The sequence below is a fragment of the Pimephales promelas genome, chromosome 19, assembly GCF_988280905.1.
Source record: "Pimephales promelas chromosome 19, fPimPro1.hap1.1, whole genome shotgun sequence".
Classification (NCBI taxonomy): domain Eukaryota; kingdom Metazoa; phylum Chordata; class Actinopteri; order Cypriniformes; family Leuciscidae; genus Pimephales; species Pimephales promelas.
In genome coordinates, this window is record NC_142787.1 from 13,632,301 (window position 1) to 13,655,551 (window position 23,251).

Genomic DNA, 23,251 nt, shown 5'->3' on the forward strand with positions numbered 1-23,251 from the left:
CGTCAACCAATCAAATTCAAGAATTTAACAGCCCTGTTGTATAACCATGAGCAAAATTTTTACAACATTTAATAACCTTTGTTAATGTTAGCTAATAAACATACAATAGTTTATTGTCTCTTCATATTAGTCCACAATGAATTAACTAATGTTAATAGTTAAAAAAATATACAAGTAAATGTAGAAATTAACATGAACAAAGATTAATAAATGCTGTAGAAGTATTGTCGTTGTTAGTTCATGTTAACTAAGTTAGTTAAATATTGAAACTTTATTGTAAGTATTACCTCAAATTCTTCCCTGGTGCAAGGGTTTGTGGGTAATAAGCATGAAAGCATCTTTTCAGAAAATCCAGTGCACAATCTGTCCTTGGTTTAATATTTTCAATATAGTTTGATTTGGGACACATCCTAAGCGTGCATAGTGTACTATGTAGTCCCAAAGGTAAATTGCAATTTATTTTGTACATCTGCAATTTCTACAAATGTTCTGTTAGATGAGAACAGCATGCAGCTTTAAGTGATACGGGCTGAGGAAAATATGGGAACAGCCAGTGTGTGAGTTCCTCTTGAGTAATGTATCCTGACATCATCCATTATTACTGTGGGTGAAGCTGGACATCTTTGCCCAGTGGAGACGGAGCTGTGTTATGTTACCATTACCTGTCTAGTGTCAGTTTACTGCAGAAACAACGTCCAGGTGAGCAGCACTTTAGTTCATGGGACAGAAAACTGAATAGGAATTTTGATTTAGAAAAGAAGATAGAAAGAAAGACACCCTAAAGGGACATCATGAAGGTAAGTAAATATTTGTCCTCAGTTCATCAATGTTCCTCTCTATTGGTGCCTATACCCTCTTTGCAAATTCTAGAGTATGTCCAGCATATACCTGCTGAAAAAAAAAATAATAGAAACCATTACAGAATTCCTAATGGTTTTAATGGTTATAAAAGGAAATGTATTGGTTTTAATGGAAACTTTGATGGTCCGAGTAAGTCTCTATTGGTAATTTGCTTTCTTCTATTGGTGGTACATGTTTTCTATTGGATACCATTAAGGACCAACAGAACACCTTTGAAAATTATAGGTTACATGTTGGTATCTACTGGACACCATTATGAACCATTAGGACTCCAATAAATTTAGTGTTTCCTTTGGTTTGATAATAATGATTTAATGTAGGGCACATGATTAATAGGCTAGATACAGTTTTTAAAAACTGGTCATAGCCATTGGTCAAAACATTGGTCCCATGTGATTTCAGGTTTAACGGCTCTTGTCGGGAGTGATCAGGTCAAAACCTGACCCACACACATAGGTTGTCCTAACCATTAAATATATTCAAATCATGACCAATACAAATTTGTCATGTAAACCATTAAATATGTTCAAATCATGACCAATACAAAAATTTGTAATGGAAACCATTAAATATATACAAATCATGACCAATACATGTTTGTAATGGAAACCATTACAAATCAGAACCAATACAAACTGTAATGGAAACCATTAAATATATCATTACAAATACAAATTAGTAATGGAAACCTATACAAACCAATACATCCTAATAGAATATGGCCCAAAACACACTACGCAATGGACACCATTTTGTAATGGTTTTAATGATTAATGGCTGATAGTTTGTAATGGTTTTGTAGTGGAAACCATTACCATTTCTGTAATGGTTTCTATTGTTTTTTTCAGCAGGGATGTTGTGTTTTGAATACTGGTCCTTAATATGGACTGGCAGAACCAGCAAGACTTCCTTGGTCTTGAAACACCAGAAACCATGCTGATTAAATACAGTAGTCAACATTTGAAGTGGATCAAAACCTTTCCTCAATGTTATACATGAATTTTAAACAATACCCGTTCTTGTCTTAAGACAACTTTGATTAACTTTTTTTGATCACTTCAAATGTTGCACTACTGTACTAGATTTTGCTTGCTGGTTCACCAACTAGAACAGCATAAGGTGGCCATTTTAATAAAGATTAGAGATTATCTCTTTGTGTATTTGATTTTTACATTTTTTTGCAACTGATTGACCCTAGACTCAAGTTGTTGGTCACATTTGTTGCTTCACTCTCTCCCAGATCTGTGTGTTTCGATTGCAGACCCATCAGTGGTGTTTCCTATTGTGTAACGTCATCTTGTTTCACGCGCTGCTGTTTGGAGGTGACATAGTCGAAGAGTTTCTCTTGCAGTCTTCTCCCGCTGCCTACACTGATCGCTTTGTCCTTGAGGTCCGGGAGCGTGCACGCAAACTGGACCTGACTGAGACCAGGGTCAACACCTCGCAGCTCTATCCCATTAACACCGAACCGTGCCTTCATCATCAGGACCTCCTCATCCTCACGGTGGTCATGAGTTCCCCTGGTAACTTAAGCCAGAGGGAGGCGGTCCGAAACTCCTGGGCCAATCAGACTTCGGTGCACCGTGTTGCTGTGCGGACGTTATTTTTCACTGGCCCCTCCCCTTTAGGGGCGGAGCAAGATATGATGAGTGAGGAGTCGGCTCGGTATGGTGACATCGTTCAGTTCGAAGGAGGTGTTTCAAGGGGACACTGGCAGAGAGGACACTGGGAACAAGTTAAAATGTCGCTTCGCTGGATCCTACTTTTTTGTCCACAAGCCCGATTTATCATTCTTTCTGAGGATTCTGTGTATTTAAATCTTCCTGCGCTTACAACATACCTGCTGGGACTGAGAACAAATCCGGATGACCTTTACCTGGGCAGGGTCATCCATCGGGCCGCACCTGAGAGAAACCCCGACAAATCGTATTACCTGCCCTATCACGTGTATCCTGATAAATACCTTCCCGACTACTGCTCTGGTCCGGCCTTCCTTCTATCTCAAGACGTTGTGAGAAAAGTGTATGTCGCCGCAGAGGACGTATCGCTGCCCCTTCCCTCCGACGTTCTGATTGGCCTGTGTGCAAGACGGGCAGGCGTGGTGACCACTCACAGTGCTCGATTTTCTGGCGACCGACACATTCGCTATAACCCCTGCTGTTATAACTTTCTATTCAGCTCGGCAGGAATGGGGGCGGGGCTGATGGGCGTGGCCTGGAGGGATTTAGGGGCAGGGAAAGGGAGGAGCTGCGGCATGCTGGAAACGTATTATAGCTTGGTAGTTTGCAAAGCAATGACCTACCTGGATAAACTCTCGTTTCTGAATAACGACAACACCCAGGGCTAGAATGGACAGGGATTGTTTATGTGCGTCACTTAGATGTATAAATTATTGTGAATATTTAATTTACCAAAAATATAATACATTTCACAAAGTGTTTAAACTCATTATTTGAGACTCTAAAAGGCCCTAAAGTCGACATGAAATCAAAATGGTTTGGGGTCAATGTTTTTTTTTTTAGGATGCATTCAATTGATCAAAAGTGACGGCAAATACATTTATGTTACAAATGATTTCTATTTAAAATAATTGTTCTTTTGAATGCACAACTGCTTTCAGCATTGATATTAAAGGGTTAGTTCACCCAAAAAAGAAAGTTCTGTCAGTATTTACTCACCCTCATGTTGTTCCAACCCCGTAAGACCTTCGTTCATCTTCGGAACACAAATTAATATATTCTTGATTAAATCTGAGAGCTGGATCACTCCTCCATACTAGTCCATAGGCTTCTTGAGGAATTGAAACTTGCTGGCCTCGAAAAGTTATTAAAGACATTGTAACAATTAGTCTAGTATGCACACTCAGACTAATTGCCACAAAGTTTTAGTTAGGGAGGGAACCGCCAGCTAAGCTCTGTGTTAGTCTAAATACTGAGTAAGACACAAAATAGATGCAAGGGTGAGTATTATTCATATAAGAAAAAAGTAAAGAATACATTAATAGTAAATACATGAGAGGAAATCACACATATCATGAACAGAGTCAAAACATTTCAACATGGAAGGAACAAGTCACATATCACCAAAACTAGCAGAACAAAAGTTCTTATCTGGATGGGCAGAAAAGTCCATTCTGCTGTACTTATGTGCACGAAAGTCTACAAACGGCATGGTTGGAATCAGTCCGATATAATTCATCATAAACCATGCGAACAACTAGACTTTTCTCCTTGTCCACCAACCCTTCAGATATCAAGGTGGTAGCAGTAGGGTGTCCTCAGGTTAAACAGTTCTTTTGATGAACAATCCTCCTGGATATTATCAGTAAGGACTAAAGAGTCCTTCTACAAACAAACAAAACAAAAATCATCATACTATAAGTGCATCCACAGAGGCCAAAAATAACCTTGAATAAAACATAAACAAACAGCAAATCTTACATTGACTGAGCAGAAAATCCCATAGATTCCCAGTCTGGACTCTTAAGAGTGGCACACAAGCACAATGCTGTTTGTTCCCAAACCAATCTCACTTCTTCTATCATTGCCTTACTGATATCCAAAACCAATAAGCCCACTACCTCCCCCTAGTGTCAGGTCTAAGCCTTACATACCAAGGGACAACTATTGTGACAGGTCAAAACTGTTACAACATCGTTAAAATAGTCCAAGTGACTACAGTGGCTCAATCTTAACTTTATCAAACGACGAGAATACTTTTTGTGCTCAAAAACAACAAAAATAACGACTTTATTTCAACTATTCATTTACTTCTCACTCTGCCTCGAGTCAGGTTACTAGTTTAATAGTGTAATAATGTTATTGTAAGTCACATGCATCACACACATGACCAGCGTCGGCCAATAGTGAGCCTACATGTGACGTAGCTCTACGCTATCACACTACGTTAACTGACTAGAGGCGCATAGAGAAGGAAGTGAATATTTGAAATAAAGTCGTTATTTTTGTTTGGTTTTTAGCACAAAAAGTATTCTCATCGCTTGATAAAGTTAAGATTGAGCCACTTGAAGTCACTTGGACTATTTTAACGATGTATTTAATAACTTTTCGAGGACGGCAAGTTTCCATCCCTCAAGAAGCCTATGGACTAGTATGCAGGAGTGATCCAGCTCTCAGATTTCATCAAAAATATCTTAATTTGTGTTCTGAAGATGAATGAAGGTCTTATGGGGTTGGAACAACATGAGGGTGAGTAAATACTTATAGAATTTTCATTTTTGGGTATATATATATACCAACCCCAAACTTTTGAACGGCATATGCCTCACTGCAGAATGATATTACATTGCGAATGCAATTTCACCTTGACTCTAATGATTCTGAGTTCATCTGTGTCATATGTACAACAGTGTTAGAAGATAAAAAAGTGAGAGTGAATTATTTGTTGCTTTGGTAACAGAGAATGTAAGTGGTTTCATAAATTATTAAAATAAATTAGCATATTGTATACTTCCATCTCTTACTGCCTATATTCACAAATAAATGCTATAGATGAGATGATATTTAAGTGAATGTAGTGTACATTAAAATGTTAATTTTGTTTATATTTAATTTGTGCATATATTGTCTCCATAAGCATTCAAAAGAGTGTGTTTGGCCCTCTACTGTTAAGATGTGTGAAGTGCTCCCTCAATACATTGAATTACAATCCTACTAAATAAAACACTGCACATTACAAATCAGCATTTAAGCTTTGATCACACCATCTATACCAGCTTCAACCAACCTGCTTTCACCAGCCAGAAACCATGTAAAACAAGGTTTCAGGTGGATTTTTAAATCGACATTGAAATTATATAGAAAGATGATTAAAAGCATAATGTGCTTGACACAAAACAACCATTTAAGCATTTCAACAGTTTTTATTACAAAATGAGCACATACAAAAAGGATAATGTACAAGCTTTGAAATTAAACAAAATGAAAACAAAACGAAACCAAAAACATTTTAGCAAAGCCACTTTTAAATTCATCATTAGTAGTAGTAATAAATAAGGTACAAAAATTCCACCAAAAGAGAATTCTAACATTTTACACAGACTTTTTTTTTTACTCAACCAGTTACGCACTAGCAGTCACACCAGCAGGAGGCGCTATTGCTTTAATATGAATGATAAATAGTCTATATTCTGCTAGAAAATCCGCTAGTGAAAAAACACCCACAGCACGCGGCACCCCTGTCACTGGCACTTTTAGGACAACATTATTATTAAATGTCTTTTTTTTTGTTGGTTTTGTTTTTCAAATGCAAGCAGCAGCAAAAAAAAAAAAATCAATCCTCTAAAATCATTAGTAGAACATCTGCACTAGTTTTTATTTTCTCTATGTAGCTGTATATTTCTATTTAGTCATGTATATATTCAAACCTGAGAAAAACATGCATTTTAAATCTGTTGTGCTTTATCATACTCTGTTAGTCCTGACCCTGCCATGAGACAGGGAGAAAGAGAGAGAGAGAAAGAAAGAGTAAGACTGGCAAAATAAACTATGAAGAGAGAGGTTGCACATATCCAGACTGACTTACAATATCAGAGATAGAGATTGAGAAAAAAACCGAAATAGGCACAAGGAATGAGAGATTGAGAAAAAGACATGGGCTTGTTCCAAAACCTAGTGAGCCTCCCTTCCTAGGCTAGACAACACCATATGCACACAGCCTAGGCGATGGCTGTTGTACAGGATCTAAAAAATAAAAAATATCACACAATGCTTTGTGACAATCTCAGCCACAATAAATGGTGGAGAATGCGGGCAAAATCAGAAATATAGTTCATTTTAGTTCAAATGCATTGATAAAAACAGTTCCATGTTATTAACAATGGACTACTTTAACCAATATTTGTGCATGCTATACATTTTATGCATATCACTTTGCTAGCTTAGCAATATGCTAATATAAAACACTATTGTGTGTTGTGTACTTGTTGCTGCCCATGTGGCGTTTCAAAACAGCCACTTATTAGGTTAGTATGCTGACTGAGAAGGTAATTTCCTATGTAAGGAAGCTCACTTGATTTTGACCACACCCTTAGATGTAAACATTAGCAATTTAAGACTGTTCAAGACAAAAGAAAAAAAAAACAATTCATGAGAAAGGAGAAAGAAAGCAAGTAGAGGATGTAAACATGTCAACACTAGCCAACTATAGCCACAAATATGAGACGAGAGAGGTAAAGTTCATGTAAACATTAACAATGTAAGAAAGACTTACAGAGAGTAAGGAAGAGAAAGATTGTTGCAAAGGTCGCCAGAGTGGTTAAAATGATGCCAGTGAGAGGGTGGCCTTGGAAAACTAAGAGTGCAAACAGGACAGCGAATCAAAACCCATAATACTCCCACTCCGCTGCAGTGTCTGACCAATCAGCAAGCGGAATGTCAGTAAGGTCACAGCACCAAAGGGAGAAACACACACGAACACGACCAACCGCATGCGAAGCATTCCCGCAAACCAACTCAAACATGAGGTAAGAGTTTTAATCATTGTGTTATTTCTAAATAAATAAAATATGATTTCATTGCAAAAAATGAAACTATACAAAATTAAATACGCACCCACAATATCTACAGTTAGTAATAAATTATGATTGTTAAATACTTAAGGCATTTCAACGGACATAACCCTGTGTAAACGATCAACACGAGCCATCATCCACCAATCAGCACACAGAACACTGGGGGGGAGGAGCCGACGCACAGGCAAAAATGCAGCTCATTGGCTGAAACGAATAGTTTTTATTTTATTTTATTGAAGTTAGCCTCAAAAATGTTGCAATTGCCTTTTGGTTCGAATTTGCATATTAAGCCAAATGAAACCGGAAGTTTCGAAAAACAATGCATATAAAAATAATATATAATTGTAAATTGTTCAAATTCTGCTTCAAAAAAATAAAAAATAAAAATAAGGCCAGAAATGTACACATTGCCAGCATGCTTCCCTTTTTTAATGTGCATTTTTTGCAAACGTCAGTGCTCAAGTGGGCGACGGCGTTCAAGCGTCTGCACCATTATACCAGATGTGCTATTGTTCACGTTGCTAGCTGTAAACATGTTAAGAGTTTCGCTAATTTTAACTTTCTCAGCAAGATTCTCTGACATTTTGACCTGAAACTGAAAACTAATAATAGCAGAAAACTGTTACAGCTTGTGTATGTTTCGGGCCTAGGTGAGGCAAATAAGAAAAATTCCCGGTTCGTCCTTCTCGCCCCGCTTGTGTGCTGTTGGCGGATGGTCCTCTATCACACGACATTCTACATTGTAGTTCTAGCAATACAGCATAGCATCCAGCATAGCAACCACGAAGGGAAACCTGTCACACAAGAACATGGTTGGACACGCACAAGCCCTGCCTCCCTCCAAACACTGCATGTTTTAAATACCAATAATAAATACAGTAACCATGGCAGCGCAGCACCAGAGTGAGGCCGGGCACTTTAGCTATGCTCACATGTGCTTTTTTCAGTAGGCATTTAGGGTCAAAGGTCATGGCAGGGTCTCTCTCACACACACTCACACGCTCGCTACATGAGTCTGATAATGTTACAGATCGTCACAGCTTAAAGGAGCTAATACACATTCATGCATTCTCACTCACTCACACACACACACCCAGGTGTACCTTGAAACAACAACCCAAGCACAGATGCATGCAACTACTACTGCGCCTATCTACACGAATCCACCAATCACGACATTCTCCGCCTACTTTGTTGTTTTTTTGAGTGTAAGACAACAGCCCTCCTCCTGCTGTCTCAGAAATGAGTTGCTTTTGTGTTTTTTGTGTTCTTTTTTTTGGCTTCTTTACATGCACTGTCGTGCATCGCTAACCCAATGACCCATGAAAATATGAACACACATACGATACACGCGCACCAAAATGGTGAACAAGCGTACATACGCACACACGCAAGCCGAAGTAGCTCCAGTGTGTAAGACTAAAGCAGTATTGCAGATCAGAAATACAGTGGACACACACACACACACACACCCACTCCAGCAGCTAGATTTGACAGTGTCTTATCCGCTTCATTGTGTATATATTATAATTAGTGTGTAAGTGTGTGTGTGTGTATTGTATGCAAGCTGAGGGTCTTTAGTAAAGTTCATGGCTTAAGGAATTGCACAAATACACACACATGCTACGGACACACACCATTTCCCTACGGACAGAATCACTCCTTGCGACAGACCCTTTAGTAAGTTCTACCAGCGTGTGTGTGTGTGTGTGTGTGTGTGTGAGTGTGTGTAGTGTCAGTTATTGTCACTGGCTCAGTAAAGCATGTGAGTGTGTGTTTAGTGTGTGTTGGATGGCTCATACACATGTGTGTAGGTAATATACAGTGTGTGTGTGGATGGAAATGTCTGTGGATTTATAAGAGCGAAAGAGAGCATGTGTGTGTGAGTTATTTGTTAATGCGTGTTATTTCAGCTCTCGGGTGTGAGCTGTGTTTGGATGTCCACTCTGCAGATGGGACACTTCCTACTGGTGGCCAACCACTGGTCCACACACGCCTGATGGAACAGATGCATACAGGGTAACCTCCTGAAAGAGAAGTAGAGAGGGAGAGATTAGCCAACTTATTCTTTGTGTTTTTGCATATAAATGGTTTATTAGGATGTGTAAAGTTAAGACCAAAGTATACTTTGTTTTTTTGTTGTTTTTTTTACGTGGTTTTTAGTGACAAATGCACACAACAAAATTGCTAAAACTTGCATTTCAAAATAAAAGCTGAAAATATCAAAATAAAAGCCAATTCAAAATATAAATAAATACTATAGTAGTATATAAAATAAAAACTAAAATAACACTGGTATTGTGTACACTCTTAGAAGAAAAGGTTCTATTTAGAACCTTAAAAGGTTCTAAAGCGCTATGTATTTGGAACCCCTAAAATGAAATGCATATGAATGATCACAAAATTTAAGATATGGGGGTTAAAAAATTTAATTAATCAATATCACACTCCAAAAATCAGCATGATTTAAATATGATATTAAGTTACTACATCAGTTTAATAAACAATAATTTAATTACAACTGCAAAATGATGCAGAATAATGAAATATATGAATGAATAATAGCCTATAAAGAACCTTTGTGCCAAAAGGGTTCTTTCTTGTCATTTAGATCATTTTGTTTTTTGCATAAAAGGTCCTTTGCAGTTGAGTAAAGAACCCTATGCTATATATATATATATATATATATATATATATATATATATAGAACCTATTTTTTCTAAGAGTGTAGTATTTATAATGTAGTAAAGAGATTTTCAAACTTTTTGCCAGCTCTCTTAATATTTTAACAAAATATTTACATTAAATAATGTACTCCGGAACATTTAGCAATAGTGTATTAAATTGATCAAAAGTTACAGTAAAGACATTTATAATGCTACAAAATCACAACTGTTTTTAACATTAATAATAATCAGAAATGTTTCTCAGAAATCAGAAAAATTTGGAATGATTGAGCTTCTGTATTATACACTACCTGACATCTTCTCCATCCTCCAGCATGGAGAGGCAGATGGTGCATTTCTCATCCACATCAGACTCTTCCTCACTCTCACATAACTTCAGATCCAGCGGCTTCCGCTACACAAACACAAGTATGTTAGCAGCTGAAAACTCTGTGCTGGGCATGAATATAAAAATATAAAACTAGATGTAAAAACCTTCTTGTATTTGTGCGGGAAGGTGAATCTCTCTATGGTGGTCTGCACGGCCCCTCGGCTGACGCTTCCCAATCGATCCTCTAACTGCAACAGCTCCTACACACAATCACACACTCAGTGTTAAGTGGAGCAAAGCATGAATGTGTGTGTGTGTTAGAATTCATCTGTTTGTGTGTTACCTCATAACTCTCCCGAACAGCAGAAGAGTGTCTGCTGGGACTCAAGCTCTGCAGCGCCAGCAGGTGGAGCTGTGGATATGGATAATTCCTTATCTCATGGACAACCTACAAAAGAAACAACATACAGGACTAAAACACGTCTACATCGCAGTGCATTTAAACGTGGCATTTATATATATACATATATATATATATACATATATATATATATATATATATATATATATATATATACACATACATACATACATACATACATACATACATACACACACACACACACACACACACACACACACACACACACACACACACACACACACACACATATATCTGTCTATGTGTTTAGCATACATACATAGACACTGTTATGCATGTATACTAAACACAACTACTACTATTTTATATATATATATATATATATATATATATATATATGTGTGTGTGTGTGTGTGTGTGTGTGTGTGTGTATGTGTATGTATGTACACATATTTACTTGTTTATAGACAAACATGTATATCTATTTGTTTACTATACATGTTAACAGAGTCTGTATCTATATATACACACACACACACACACACACACACACACACACACTGTTATACATGTGTACTAATAAATACATATACAATGAGTAATATATATATATATATATATAGTATATATATATGTGTGTGTGTGTGTGTACACTATACACATATTTACTCGTTGTATATGTGTTTAGTACACATGTATAACAGTGTGTGTGTGTATATACATACACAGACACTGTTGTACATTTATACTAAACAAATAGATATACATGTTTGTCTATAAACGAGTAAATATGTGTACACAAATACATACATGCATACAGTAGTTGTGTTTAGTATACATGTATAACCGTATATGCTAAACACATACAAATATGTATGTATGTATATATATATATATATTAGGGCTGTCAAACGATTAATCACATCCAAAATAAAAGCTTATAATATAATATAATATAATAATATAAATTATATATAAATCCATATACAGTATATACATATTTACAAGCATGTGTGTGTATTTATATAAATAATTATACACAGTACACCCACATATATTATGTAAACACAAACTTTTATTTTGGATGCGATTAATCGTTTGACAGCCATATATATATATATATATATATATATATATATATATATATATATATATATTACACACACACACGCTTAGACACTCACCACCTGGGTGGAGGAGGTGTTCCTGGGGAGGTGGTGCATTCTGGGAGAGGCCAGGTAATGCTGGTAGGGTTGAGGGATCTGCTGCAGAGGATACTGATGTGGCACACCTGCGTCCACGCTCAGGTCCCTATAAACACACAAGCACATATTCATTTTATTAAGAGTCGTTTAAAAACATACAATCAGTTCCGTTTTTCTTCTCCTTTTTAAATCACAAAGATAATTCCCAACGCTTCAAGTAAGTTTAGTGCTGCTTTGTATTTAGATCTCACCAGTCGGTGCCTTCCGCCAGGTATCTGGGCTGCTGTGGGATTGGCTGTGGGACATGGAGGGGCGGAGCATATTCATATCCTGGGCGTAACCGATGCGTGTTCAGCGGGACTCGCTCCTGTGTGCGTCTGAAGAGCGACAATTTGACCTTTTATTCATCAATTGCTTTATGTATTTCTCCTTATCGTGTCTTTTATCTTAATAAACATTTTTTAAGCGTTCATGTTAGATGTGATTTCTACCTGCGCTGCAGTAGCTGTTGCTGGATGAGGTATTGCTGCTGTAAGGCCTGAGGTAGGAAAGGGGGCGGGACTTCCTGGAATGGGGGCGGGGCCAGATGAGGGGGCGGGAACTCAGCAGGCAGAGGCGTTGCTGTAGCAGCCAGGTGAAAATGCCGACAGGAGGTAGCATGACTATGCTGGTGCCGGTTAAAATGTGCTCCTGTACAGGAAAACCAATCACAAAATAGAGAGTCCACACAACTGATCAGAGATGTGTGAAAAAAAAAACAAAAAAAACAAAGGCTATGTTCAGAATAGTATACGTTGTGCAGTTTACAAAATTAATAAGATACCCTAATGGAAGCCATTTACCGAACATGATGAGGTTATGTGACTTTCATTATTATAGTATATAGCCTTTTAAAAATGTTTATCATTGTTGCGAAAAGTTTTACATTGTTTGTGAAATAGCAGCAAAAGTTACTTTTTGGCAAAAAGCAAAAGCATACATTTTAAAAACAGTTTGCAGTGTACACAGTGCAGTATTCAGTACACTACTAATCCACTCTGAACATAGCCAATGAGAAAGACACACATGTACTTACATTCTACCAATAGTTTGATGTAGGTAAAATACCACATTTTACAGCTTTTTTTGAACTACAGGGAAACTTATTTTTTTATTTTGTTGTTTTCATTATTATTTATGCTAATACCAAATTATAACTAAAAAATAAAAGTCATTGTTAATGCAGAATAACTGTCATCATTTGGTATTAACATCTATAACATTAAAATAATAAATAAAGTTAAATAAAAATTAAGTACAGTTATTGTTACTACAGAAAAAACTGTTATAAATTGATAATGGCATCCATAAAAATGACAATAAAATAATAAATAACATTCTAACCAAACAAAAATGATATTGTTACTGAAAAAGTGGTTATATTTTGGTATTAGCATAAAAACAGTTTAACAAAATGATAAATAAATAATTAAATAAAACGTGGTATAAATTGGTATTCACATCAACAAAAATGAAAATAATAACTAAAATAATAAATAAAAATAAAAGAGTTAGTTACAATAGAAAAACATAATTAGATATTAAATAAAATAATAAGCAAAGATATCAAATTAACATCAATTAAAAAAGTAAATAACTAAAATAATAGATAAGTCAATAATATACTACATAAAACATCACCTAAATGTAAATTAGGTAAATAATTTTTAAATAGAAATAATTTATTAATTGATAATAAAAAAAATGTTAAAACTTAAGTGTCTTATTTCGTGTTCAACTAATTTCATAAATTAAATTGATTAAATTACATAAAAATTACAAAAAATCGAATAGCTTCTTGCACATTGTTGAGATACCATATTAACTATGAATGTACAGTAGTAATAATATCTGGAGCAAAAATGGCAATTTGGTAGAGACTGTGCAACCGTTTGTAGGGTAAGTGATGTTGTAAGATATCTTATCTTTATCAGCAGGACATGAAGCAGAAGCAGATGCCGTTCTGATGGATGTCCTGCATTAGAGAATATATTACCTGCTGTTCTTTATTTAACTGAAGCCAGTTGACGATGCGTGTACACGCCGTGACCTGCTGGATCTAACGCCCGCGTTACTGCAGGTAGATCTCGTTCTTTATCTGGATTACCACAGATCTAACTGATCCCATTCCCTCGGGATTAGCAATGCTTTTTTTGAGGGGAAATATACTGGAGCTAACTGCGTCAGTACTGGAGATCTGCTTCAACAGAAAATCTATTGGGCCTAATAATGACAGGCGTTTATGAGCTGATTCAGCAGTCAAACGGATTCAGTGACGGACATAACACAGACAGATGGAGGGGAGGGGGATTTCAGGGACACACGGGCGGAGGGGGAGGGAATGATGGGATTGGAGGAGGGGGAAGGGACGGAGAGAAACGGAGGGGGAGGGAGAGAGGAGGAGTGTTTGACAGCTGCTCCTCAAAGATCTATTTCAGCCGCTCAGCTGTCCGACACTCTCACACACTTACGAAATAACTTCACCCTGCTGTGGTCATGCAGTGAAAACCTTTATAGATTTATATTATTAAACAGATCATTGTGACTCTTGATTTTGGTTGGTCATTTGCGTAGTTTTGCTGATGCTGATTCGCTACAACGTTGAAAACAGTTGTGCTCCTTCATTACATTTTTTAGGATTTTTTGATGAATAGAAAGTTAAAAGAACTGTATTTATTTCAAATAGACATTAATCATTTCTATGTTCGCCTCTGATCAATGTAATGCGTCCTTGCTGAATGAAAGTATTCATTTTAATGACTTTACCCTTTTGAACGGCAGTGTAGAAATACAAACATGCATGCAAGCTGTGCTAACATTCCTTCTCAGATAGGCTAATAAAACATGAAATGCATTCATCTATATGTTTTATATGGCAAAATAAACTCTTTTAAGGTGATTTTTGTGATAACTAGCTGGCTAAATATTACTCCAGTCCTTGCATATGGTCTGTTGAATGTGTTAAAACTGAAGTGTCTTATTTCATGTTAAAATAATTTCCCCCTTTCCCATCTCAATAAGCAGATGACTACTGTAATGTGATCCCCCCTCCTTTGAGTACTGAAGTTTGTTACAGTCACAGTAATGGATGTAAAGTGTGTAGCCTACAACAGGACTGCATGATGTGTTGGTTGGGTCTTCAGATCTGCGTTTGCATGCTGGAGAATGAACAGAGTAAGGCCTGGTTCACCAAAAATATGTTTTTCCATTCAACTGTGCTACTTTTCCATTGTTTTACAATGTAAACGCACCAGATGGACGTCTTTAACCTTTGTGCTCGCGTCTCGCGTTGTTGGAGTGCCATGGCTGTGTCTGAAATCGCCCCCTATACCCTTGAACTAGACACTATTTGATGAAACAGCCATTTGTAGTGGTGTCTAAAACCATAGTGGATGTGATTGAGTGCATTCATTCAATCCCATAATGCACCGCATTAACAAGTGTACAGCTGATGTACACTCAACTGCTAGAGAATACCCATAATGCACTGTGATAGTAGCGCTGCACCTGATCAGAAGATGGCGCCCACATGTGTATCATCCATCCATTTTCCCAAACTGCTGGTCCAATGTGGCTACAGTGTAATATCATACATGTAATAATTCATTTTTAATTGATTAAAATGTTTAATTAAGGTTTATACATGCTAGTTAGCATGATTGAGATCAAAATAATAATTTTCTTTACTACAGGAGCTGCCAGTTTCAAATGATTATTAAACAGCCAGCACAAACTACACAAAAGCAGCAGCCCTTCCGGCACACTGTGTCCGAGTTCACTTGTTTTCATTCACTTCTTTAAAGGGTTAGTTCACTCAAAAATGAAAATTAAGTCATTAATTACTCACCCCCATGATGTACCAACCTGGCAAGACCTTCGTTCGTCTTCGGAACACAAATGAAGATATTTTTGATTAAATTTGAGAGGTGGATCACTGCTACATAGGCTCCTAAGCGATCGAAACTTGACGGCCCAGAAAGTCTTTGAAGAAAATGTTTAAATATTCCATGTGACTACAGTGGCTCAACTATAAGTTTATCAAGCGACAAGACTACTTTTTGTGCGGAAATAAAACAAAAATAACGATTTTATTCGACTACTCCATTTCTTCCTTGTAGGCCTGAGATGAGAATTCAAGAGATTTCCACGACGAAGTAGTAGAATAAGAACGCAATTCTCGCGCATACGTCATGGACATCTCTTGAACTCTCGTCTCAGGCCTACAAGGAAGAAATGGAGTAGTCAAATAAAGTCGTTATTTTTGTTTGTTTTTTCGCAAAAAAAGTAGTCGCGTCGCTTGATAAACTTATACTTTAGCCACTGTAGTCACATGGAATATTTAAACATTTTCTTCAAAGACTTTCTGGGCCGTCAAGTTTCAATCCCTTAGGAGCCTATGTAGCAGTGATCCACCTCTCAAATTTAATCAAAAATATCTTCATTTGTTTTCCGAAGATGAACGAAGGTCTTACCGGGTTGGTACAGCATGGGGGTGAGTAATTAATGACTTAATTTTCATTTTTGGGTGAACTAACCCTTTAAGTCAACTATATTACTGGAGTAATAGGGAATAGTGAATGAGGGTATAGGGGGACGATTTCGAACTGCTTGGCGTCCATATAGCGCGTCTACATTGAAATACAATGGAAAAGTAGCAAAGAGGAATGGAAAAAGTTGACGATTTCCAAGATATCATTTGCAAGAAAAGAACCGATCTACCCTCTGCCTTAAAGGGACAGTTCACCCAAAAATGAACAATCCATCATCATTAGCTATATGTTTCCATTGAAAGTTGTCAATTTAACTTGAGTGCAAAATTGAAATATCTCTAAATAGTTTGCAAATCAAGCAGCGTTTCCATCCCATGTGTTCAAAAGAACAAAATCACCTTTTTTTTCTGTGAAATTGGTACAATGTGTAATAAAAAAATGGAAGTTGCTGCAATCGGGGAAGAAACTATGGCTCTTTTTTCCTACATCATCATAAATGACTCGTGTCTCAGAGCGTGCAGACGAAACGCAATAAGCACTACCATGTGATGCACCAAAATGCACATGAAAATAGATGGAAGGAAACATAGCTATTAACTCACACTCATGCCGTTCCAAACCTGTAAAACTGACTTGAGATATTTTTGAAGAACATTGAAGTACAAACAACGTTATCTGGAGAAAAAACGAGGTGTACGTATTTGGGTGAACAATATCCTAAAAATCACTCGTTTCTTTTTTCCTGAGGAGACAAAAGGACAAAATTGTGTTGTAAAAGGTCACAGGAAAGATTTTTAAAAGCTCAAAAGTCTGTGGCCCTGGGGAAACAGAAACACAGTTGCACTTGGAGGAGGAGATGGAATTTTCCGAGTGCAAAAGTGCAGAAACTCTTGATATAGAATTGTTATTGTCTCATTTCACGCCGCCTTTGGAGAACAGAACAGAGGAGAAACCAGTGATTTTCTCAGCGGGAAATATTCCCCAGGGCTCCAGAGATTCAAGCAAAACTCTTAGATCAGCAGAAACGTATGGAGTGTGCAGTTCACGCGCTCTGAATCCTAATGATCTTTTCCCTCCGCTTTCCTCAGAAACCCAGGCAAAAATATTGATCAGTGAATAATTGTGCGATGTACTCGCCGTCCGGGATATTGTACATTGCGAGTCCTTAATAAACCACGAACCTCTCTTCTCTCGGAGATTCTGATGTTCATCGAGTGAAAAGTCTCTGACCTCCATCGTTAGAAACAAAGGTCATGTCCTGAAGGTCAATGAATGAGTTTTGTTAAGATTAAACCTCATTCAGATGCATTTTATTCTTCCCTTATGGCCTGAACACTTTTTATCTGAGGATTCTCTTAACTAATTCTAATCTACCTTTATTCAGACCTCTTTTTCAGCATGTCGAGTTTCCTCTTTCCTCTAACCCGTTTGACGTAGGGTGTCGTGGTGATTCGTAAATGACAATGGGCATCAGGAATGCAAGAATTAACCGTTTTATCATCTATCCCTGACTCTTATCCATCTCAAAGTTTCGAAACATTTTATTTTCATAATCCGATGTACAACTATTCAAATGTTTGGGGTCAGCTAGATGATTTAAAATGTTAAAAGGTCTTGTCTGCCGACCCAGCCTGCATTTATTTGATCAAAAATACAGTAAAAACAGGAATATTGCGAAATAATATTACTATCTAAAAGAACCGTTTTCTATTTTAAAATGTAAATTATTCCTGTGATCAAATCTGTATTTTCAGCATCATTACTCCAGTCTTCAGTGTCACTTGATCCTTCAGAAATCATTCTAATATTCCAGGATTCTTTGAATAGAAATATCTTGTGACATTATAAATGTCTTTAATGTCACTTCTGATCAATTGAATGCATCCTTACTGAATAAAAGTATTAATTTCTTTACCATCCCCAAACCTTTGAAATGTAGAGTATTTCCAAATTAAACTAGAAAAATCAATGCAAAGAAGAAAAATAAGCCCTCAGGACTTGTTGTTATCCATCAGGAATTGACCAAAAGGATTGGAGTTCATGTATTGCATTGACTTTCACTCAAAATCCTTTTCTGCGGAAGACAAAATGAGAACGAGGAGATACACTAACGCGGGAGGTCAGAGAGTGAAATGCAGATGGGATGCGTGTGACTTGAAGTGACTATTTTGCCTCCATATTTGTGAGTGCACATTCCCATGATTCACTCTGGCAAGTGGGAGGAGCTGAGAGATGACTCGAGGGAGGGGCCAAAGAGGCCGTAGAGTGGAGTGGGAGGGGTTTGAGGGTACGACACATGGAAATCAGCAGAGAGCACACTGAGGGTTAGGGGAAAATCTACAGTCTTTATTGGAAATTATTAGTATGAGTGGAATTGTGTGATCATAATAATAATAATAGTAATAATAATAATAATAATTCCATGCAAATAAAGAGCGAAGGCAAGGCCCAACCATGCTCCATAAAGTTAACATAACAGAAGCAGCATCCAATGGGTAGATGTGTATGCTACAACACGTCAGTACAGCAGGACATGTCTACACAAAGATACATTGGAGTTTGCTGTTCAATGTTCCAAAACAAAGAAACAATCAAAATCAAGAGAAAAATAATAAACATGGTCATGCATTACAGCCTAGTACAGGAACAGAAGGCAGAGAACCACAACCAAAGAAATAGAGACATTTCGATACTAGGAGGACTTCTACAGTGCAGTTCTAGTGATCCCTGTAAAGTGGATGACATTGGCGCTCGCACAGCGCTAGGAGCGCCGCTCGGTAGCGCTAGGCTAATGCTGGCGTTGCAGCATGGGTAAATCAAATGAATGAGGGGCGGTTTGAGTGCTGGTCGGGTGTCATGTGCCAGTCAAGCGCCGAAAACTACCACTTAGCCGTTTGTTTCTTCCGAGTGCTAATTTTATTACTTTTTTCTTTAACAAAATACGCCATTTAGGTTGTCTTTAACATTATATGACTCATCTCATTTTAAAAAAGGGAAACATTATGCTAGTCTTGAAAATAGTACCGCAACAATTTACATCATATAGACCTAATGCGCCAGAGAAATAAGCCATCATTAAAAAAAAATTGAACTTCCGGTTTTGCGGTAGCTCTGTATATTTCTATGGCATCGCTCTCAAAGAGTACTTAGCTGGTGAACTCGGGTTTATTTATTGTAGAGTTAAGTTATCATGAGCGTTGTAATGTTTGAAGCGATGTTGTCTCATATAGTCGAGAACTATATTAGGGCTGTGAAACGATTAATCGCATCCAAAATAAAAGTTTATGTTTACATAATATACATGTGTGTAGTGTGTACAATTATTTTGGATATATAAATACACACACATGCTTGTATATATTTAAGAAATATTTGCATGCATGTACTTTATACTAAATTAATATTATACATAAATATTTGATATATTAATAACACATTTTTCTTTAATATATACACACGGATGTGAAAATAATTATACACACTACACACACATATTATGTAAACAAAAACTTTTATTTTGGATGCGATTAATCGCGATTAATCATTTCACAGCCCTAAACTATATAGTCATTTTTAACGAGACTCTGAATCTGAGCTCTTTTCCATTAGAAACCACCAAAAACACCATTACTGCATATGGAGAAATCATACGCTACCTACAGAACCTACAGATTCAGCTCCATACAAGAACCAATGGCGTTTTTGTCCATTAAAACCATTTGAACACACATAATCAGTGAACTATAACTTGCATTTAACTCATAAGACGTCAGAAGACTTGAAATATAGTGCACAAGTCATTTAAATTAAGTTTGTTATGAACTAAAAACATTTTTGTTTGTAAAAACTGCAATAAAATACTTACTCTAGTAATAACAGTACCTAACATATCCATTAATATCACTCAGTACATTAAGTACAATGTGACTACATCACCTTAAAATAAAGTGTAAACAATAAATATTAGATAAAAAAATGCAAATGTTGCATTCTTAACTATATTTTCAACTATAAGTTGAAGCACTAAAACGGCTAACTAGAAATAAAACTAAACTAGAATCAACATAAATAAAAACTAACGTAAATATTTCAGCTTTTGTTATAACTCGTTTAGTTTTTAGTAATTTCGTTTGCTGAAATAAAACTGGTTTAAACTACGATTATGGCGTTTTTGGTTCTTTCTGGAAACCCGTAAAGATCCTTAAACGTCTCCTTTTGTTTTGCACTAAACTAATAACAGCATAGGGGTTTGGAACGACATGAGGGTAAATAATGACAGAAAATATTCCTTCAAGGAAGAAGGTATAGATTTATTTTGATTAAATAATTAATCGTCCGCCCCAGGAAGCAAAGGGTCACCGAGTGAGATGTTATCGACCCGAACTGTACATGAATAATTAGAAAATAAAAAGAAATAAACACGTCAAGCTTCAAGCAAGTCCAAATCTCCGGCACCGGCACAGCACACCCTCCCAAAAAGACGAGACAGAGACAAGTGTTTAGGGGTCGATCAAGCCCGGCTATGATCGAGTGAGAGGCCAATGCATCCACTTGACAGAAATTTACAGCAAAAATGTTGGTCTATCCACACTGAGAATGGGACAAATCACAATGACAGTCGTAAAAAAAGCTAAATGCTACAATGAGTTGTTATTTTTGTCAAAGCAACAATGACCATTTAAAAAATAAGAAGACAAGAGGATTCTTCTAGAGAAGAGAGAGTGTTATTCTGCAGTCGGTTACACAGGAGGATATAAACTGGATGAGTGAGAGTTTGTTTGTAATGTCGTCTTCAGATGGAAAGAGAGGGAATGAGAAGAGGGAGTCACAACACAGCTAGATGCAGGGCAGGCAGAGGCTATAGCACAGCAGCGGCGGGTGATCGTTAGATACACAATGGAAGGGAACAGAGCTCTGAAAAAATGCGGTATGTAGAATCAGCCCCCAGACTATGGAACAAGGAAAAAAATAGAAACAAATACAAGCACAATCAATGAAACCATCGGTGCTAGGGCACGGCTACAAAATGCACCTTATTATTATTATTATTGCACACATGTACATTGATGCATTTGTTTTTTTCTGCTGGTGTAAAATGCATACACAACTGTATTAGGTAATTACACACACTTTATACACAGATCTGATGCACCTCATATTTTACAATTGCACGTATTCTGTTGGTGGCAACTGAATGCATAATATGTACCAACCAATGCATCTTTTTCTGCTGGTGCATTGAAGGTTATAAAATGCATAGTATTTACAGGTTATAAACATAAATGCATCTTCTTCGGTTACTGCAGCATTATGGAATTCCAAATACAGCTAAATTGTGTTTTTCTAACATTTTTATCATTTAAGTGCACAGATACTGTATATGATGCACCTTTTTTTCAATCCAGACATGGCTGGCTAAGGTGGGATTTAAGATTGAGACGTTTTTTTTTTCCCCTTCTTCTCTCCATTAGAGCAGAATTAAACACGCAATGCCAGCTGCAAATGATGATTAGAGATTAAAACGATCCGAAGCCAATTTGTCATGCATTCATCCTGTAAAAGCTTAAATTATGAGCAGGTTCAGCTGAGGGTATGTTGTGCCACTGCAGCTGCCCATCAGTACACTGACTGCTGAAGCCATGTTTAATTATTCATAAACAAAACCGCACACGGCGGAACGGATGTGAGGGAATTTAACGCAACGCGTCGCGTTATGTCCACTGCAACGAACTAAAACGCTGTCGACGCTAACGTTACTTTGTTGATTATAATATGTAGTTTGCCGTCCGTTGAATCGACAGCTTCGTTGATAGTACCAAGCGTTTGACGCGCCCCAATAGGGTGCTATACGTAAAACAAACACATGAATACGCATACACGCGCGTAGCTTATTACGTTACTAGCAGCTATATTAAACGCAAATGCTTCATGACACAAAGGATGACGCTTAGCAAGGTTGTACGCGTTGTCCAAATTGTGACCTGATAAATGTTTATCCAGCAAATCAGAACACAGTGAATATCTAGAATATCAGCATGACGTATTTTCTTTAATGTTACCTCACTGAGCAAATCGCTCCGTATTTGTGTTGCAAAATACGCGACGCTCCGGCAGGCCAGCAGCCTTTGATCACGTCCGCGCGACCCTCGCGCGCTCATTAAAACCAGACAAGGGTGCGTGCGACAGTAAATAAGACGCAATTACCTCTACTTCTGACGGAACCGAAGACGGGAAGAACCAGATATCCGACGTGCACTAACACCATCCTGGCTCCTTTGTTGCTGTGCTGCCCATGGACACCTTCGCCTTCCAATACGAGACCATTCAAAATGCAGCCCAGACGCCAGCTGCCCGCACACAAAGAGAACGACAACCAATCGGCGGGCACGGCGCTGCTTCCTGTGGCTCCGGCTCATCCAATCAGAGCGCCCGGCACGGCGGCCAGTCTTTTGTGAATTAGCTGTAGGGGGCTTTGACATCATCAGAGTGGACGCGGCGCAGACGCTCAGCTGCTAAAACGCGTCAAGATTTGTAAACTATGACATCAGCGTGTAAATATTATACTGGGATGTTGGGATATATACATATAATTAATTAAAAACTGCTACTCAAAGATAGTCACGGTTATGTAATCAGACCTTTTTTTGTTAAAGGAATTATCCAGGTTAAAGGAATGGTTAACTCTCAGCCTCAAGTTGTTTCAAACCTGTATGAATTTGTTTTTAAGATTGTTGGTAACCAAACA

General features: G+C 37.3%; 2 protein-coding genes and 2 long non-coding RNA genes across 4 annotated transcripts; 2 read left to right on the top strand and 2 right to left on the bottom strand.

Moving 5' to 3' along the window:
- Positions 1-791: 791 nt before the first annotated feature.
- b3galt9 (beta-1,3-galactosyltransferase 9) lies at positions 792-3,527 on the top strand. The gene is made up of 2 exons (XM_089123997.1): positions 792-797; positions 2,060-3,527. Exons 1-2 carry the CDS (start codon positions 792-794, stop codon positions 3,206-3,208), a joined length of 1,155 nt encoding a protein of 384 aa, XP_088980123.1. The 3' UTR covers positions 3,209-3,527.
- A 282-nt stretch (positions 3,528-3,809) lies between these two features.
- LOC120484202 (uncharacterized) lies at positions 3,810-4,516 on the bottom strand. Its single transcript, XR_005623692.2, has 2 exons — positions 4,302-4,516; positions 3,810-4,205 (listed from the first exon to the last, which is right to left on the bottom strand). It is a non-coding gene; the product is annotated as an uncharacterized LOC120484202 (long non-coding RNA).
- Positions 4,517-5,723: 1,207 nt separating this feature from the next.
- Positions 5,724-22,928, bottom strand: ark2ca (arkadia (RNF111) C-terminal like ring finger ubiquitin ligase 2Ca). The gene is made up of 8 exons (XM_039679234.2): positions 22,711-22,928; positions 12,469-12,667; positions 12,229-12,354; positions 11,957-12,083; positions 10,734-10,838; positions 10,555-10,650; positions 10,371-10,474; positions 5,724-9,420 (listed from the first exon to the last, which is right to left on the bottom strand). The coding sequence occupies exons 1-8, from the start codon at positions 22,769-22,771 to the stop codon at positions 9,303-9,305; spliced, it is 936 nt and encodes a 311-aa protein (XP_039535168.1). The 5' UTR covers positions 22,772-22,928; the 3' UTR covers positions 5,724-9,302.
- On the top strand, positions 7,269-10,561 carry LOC148970769 (uncharacterized). Its single transcript, XR_016147596.1, has 3 exons — positions 7,269-7,345; positions 9,307-9,412; positions 10,394-10,561. It is a non-coding gene; the product is annotated as an uncharacterized LOC148970769 (long non-coding RNA).
- Positions 22,929-23,251: the final 323 nt, after the last annotated feature.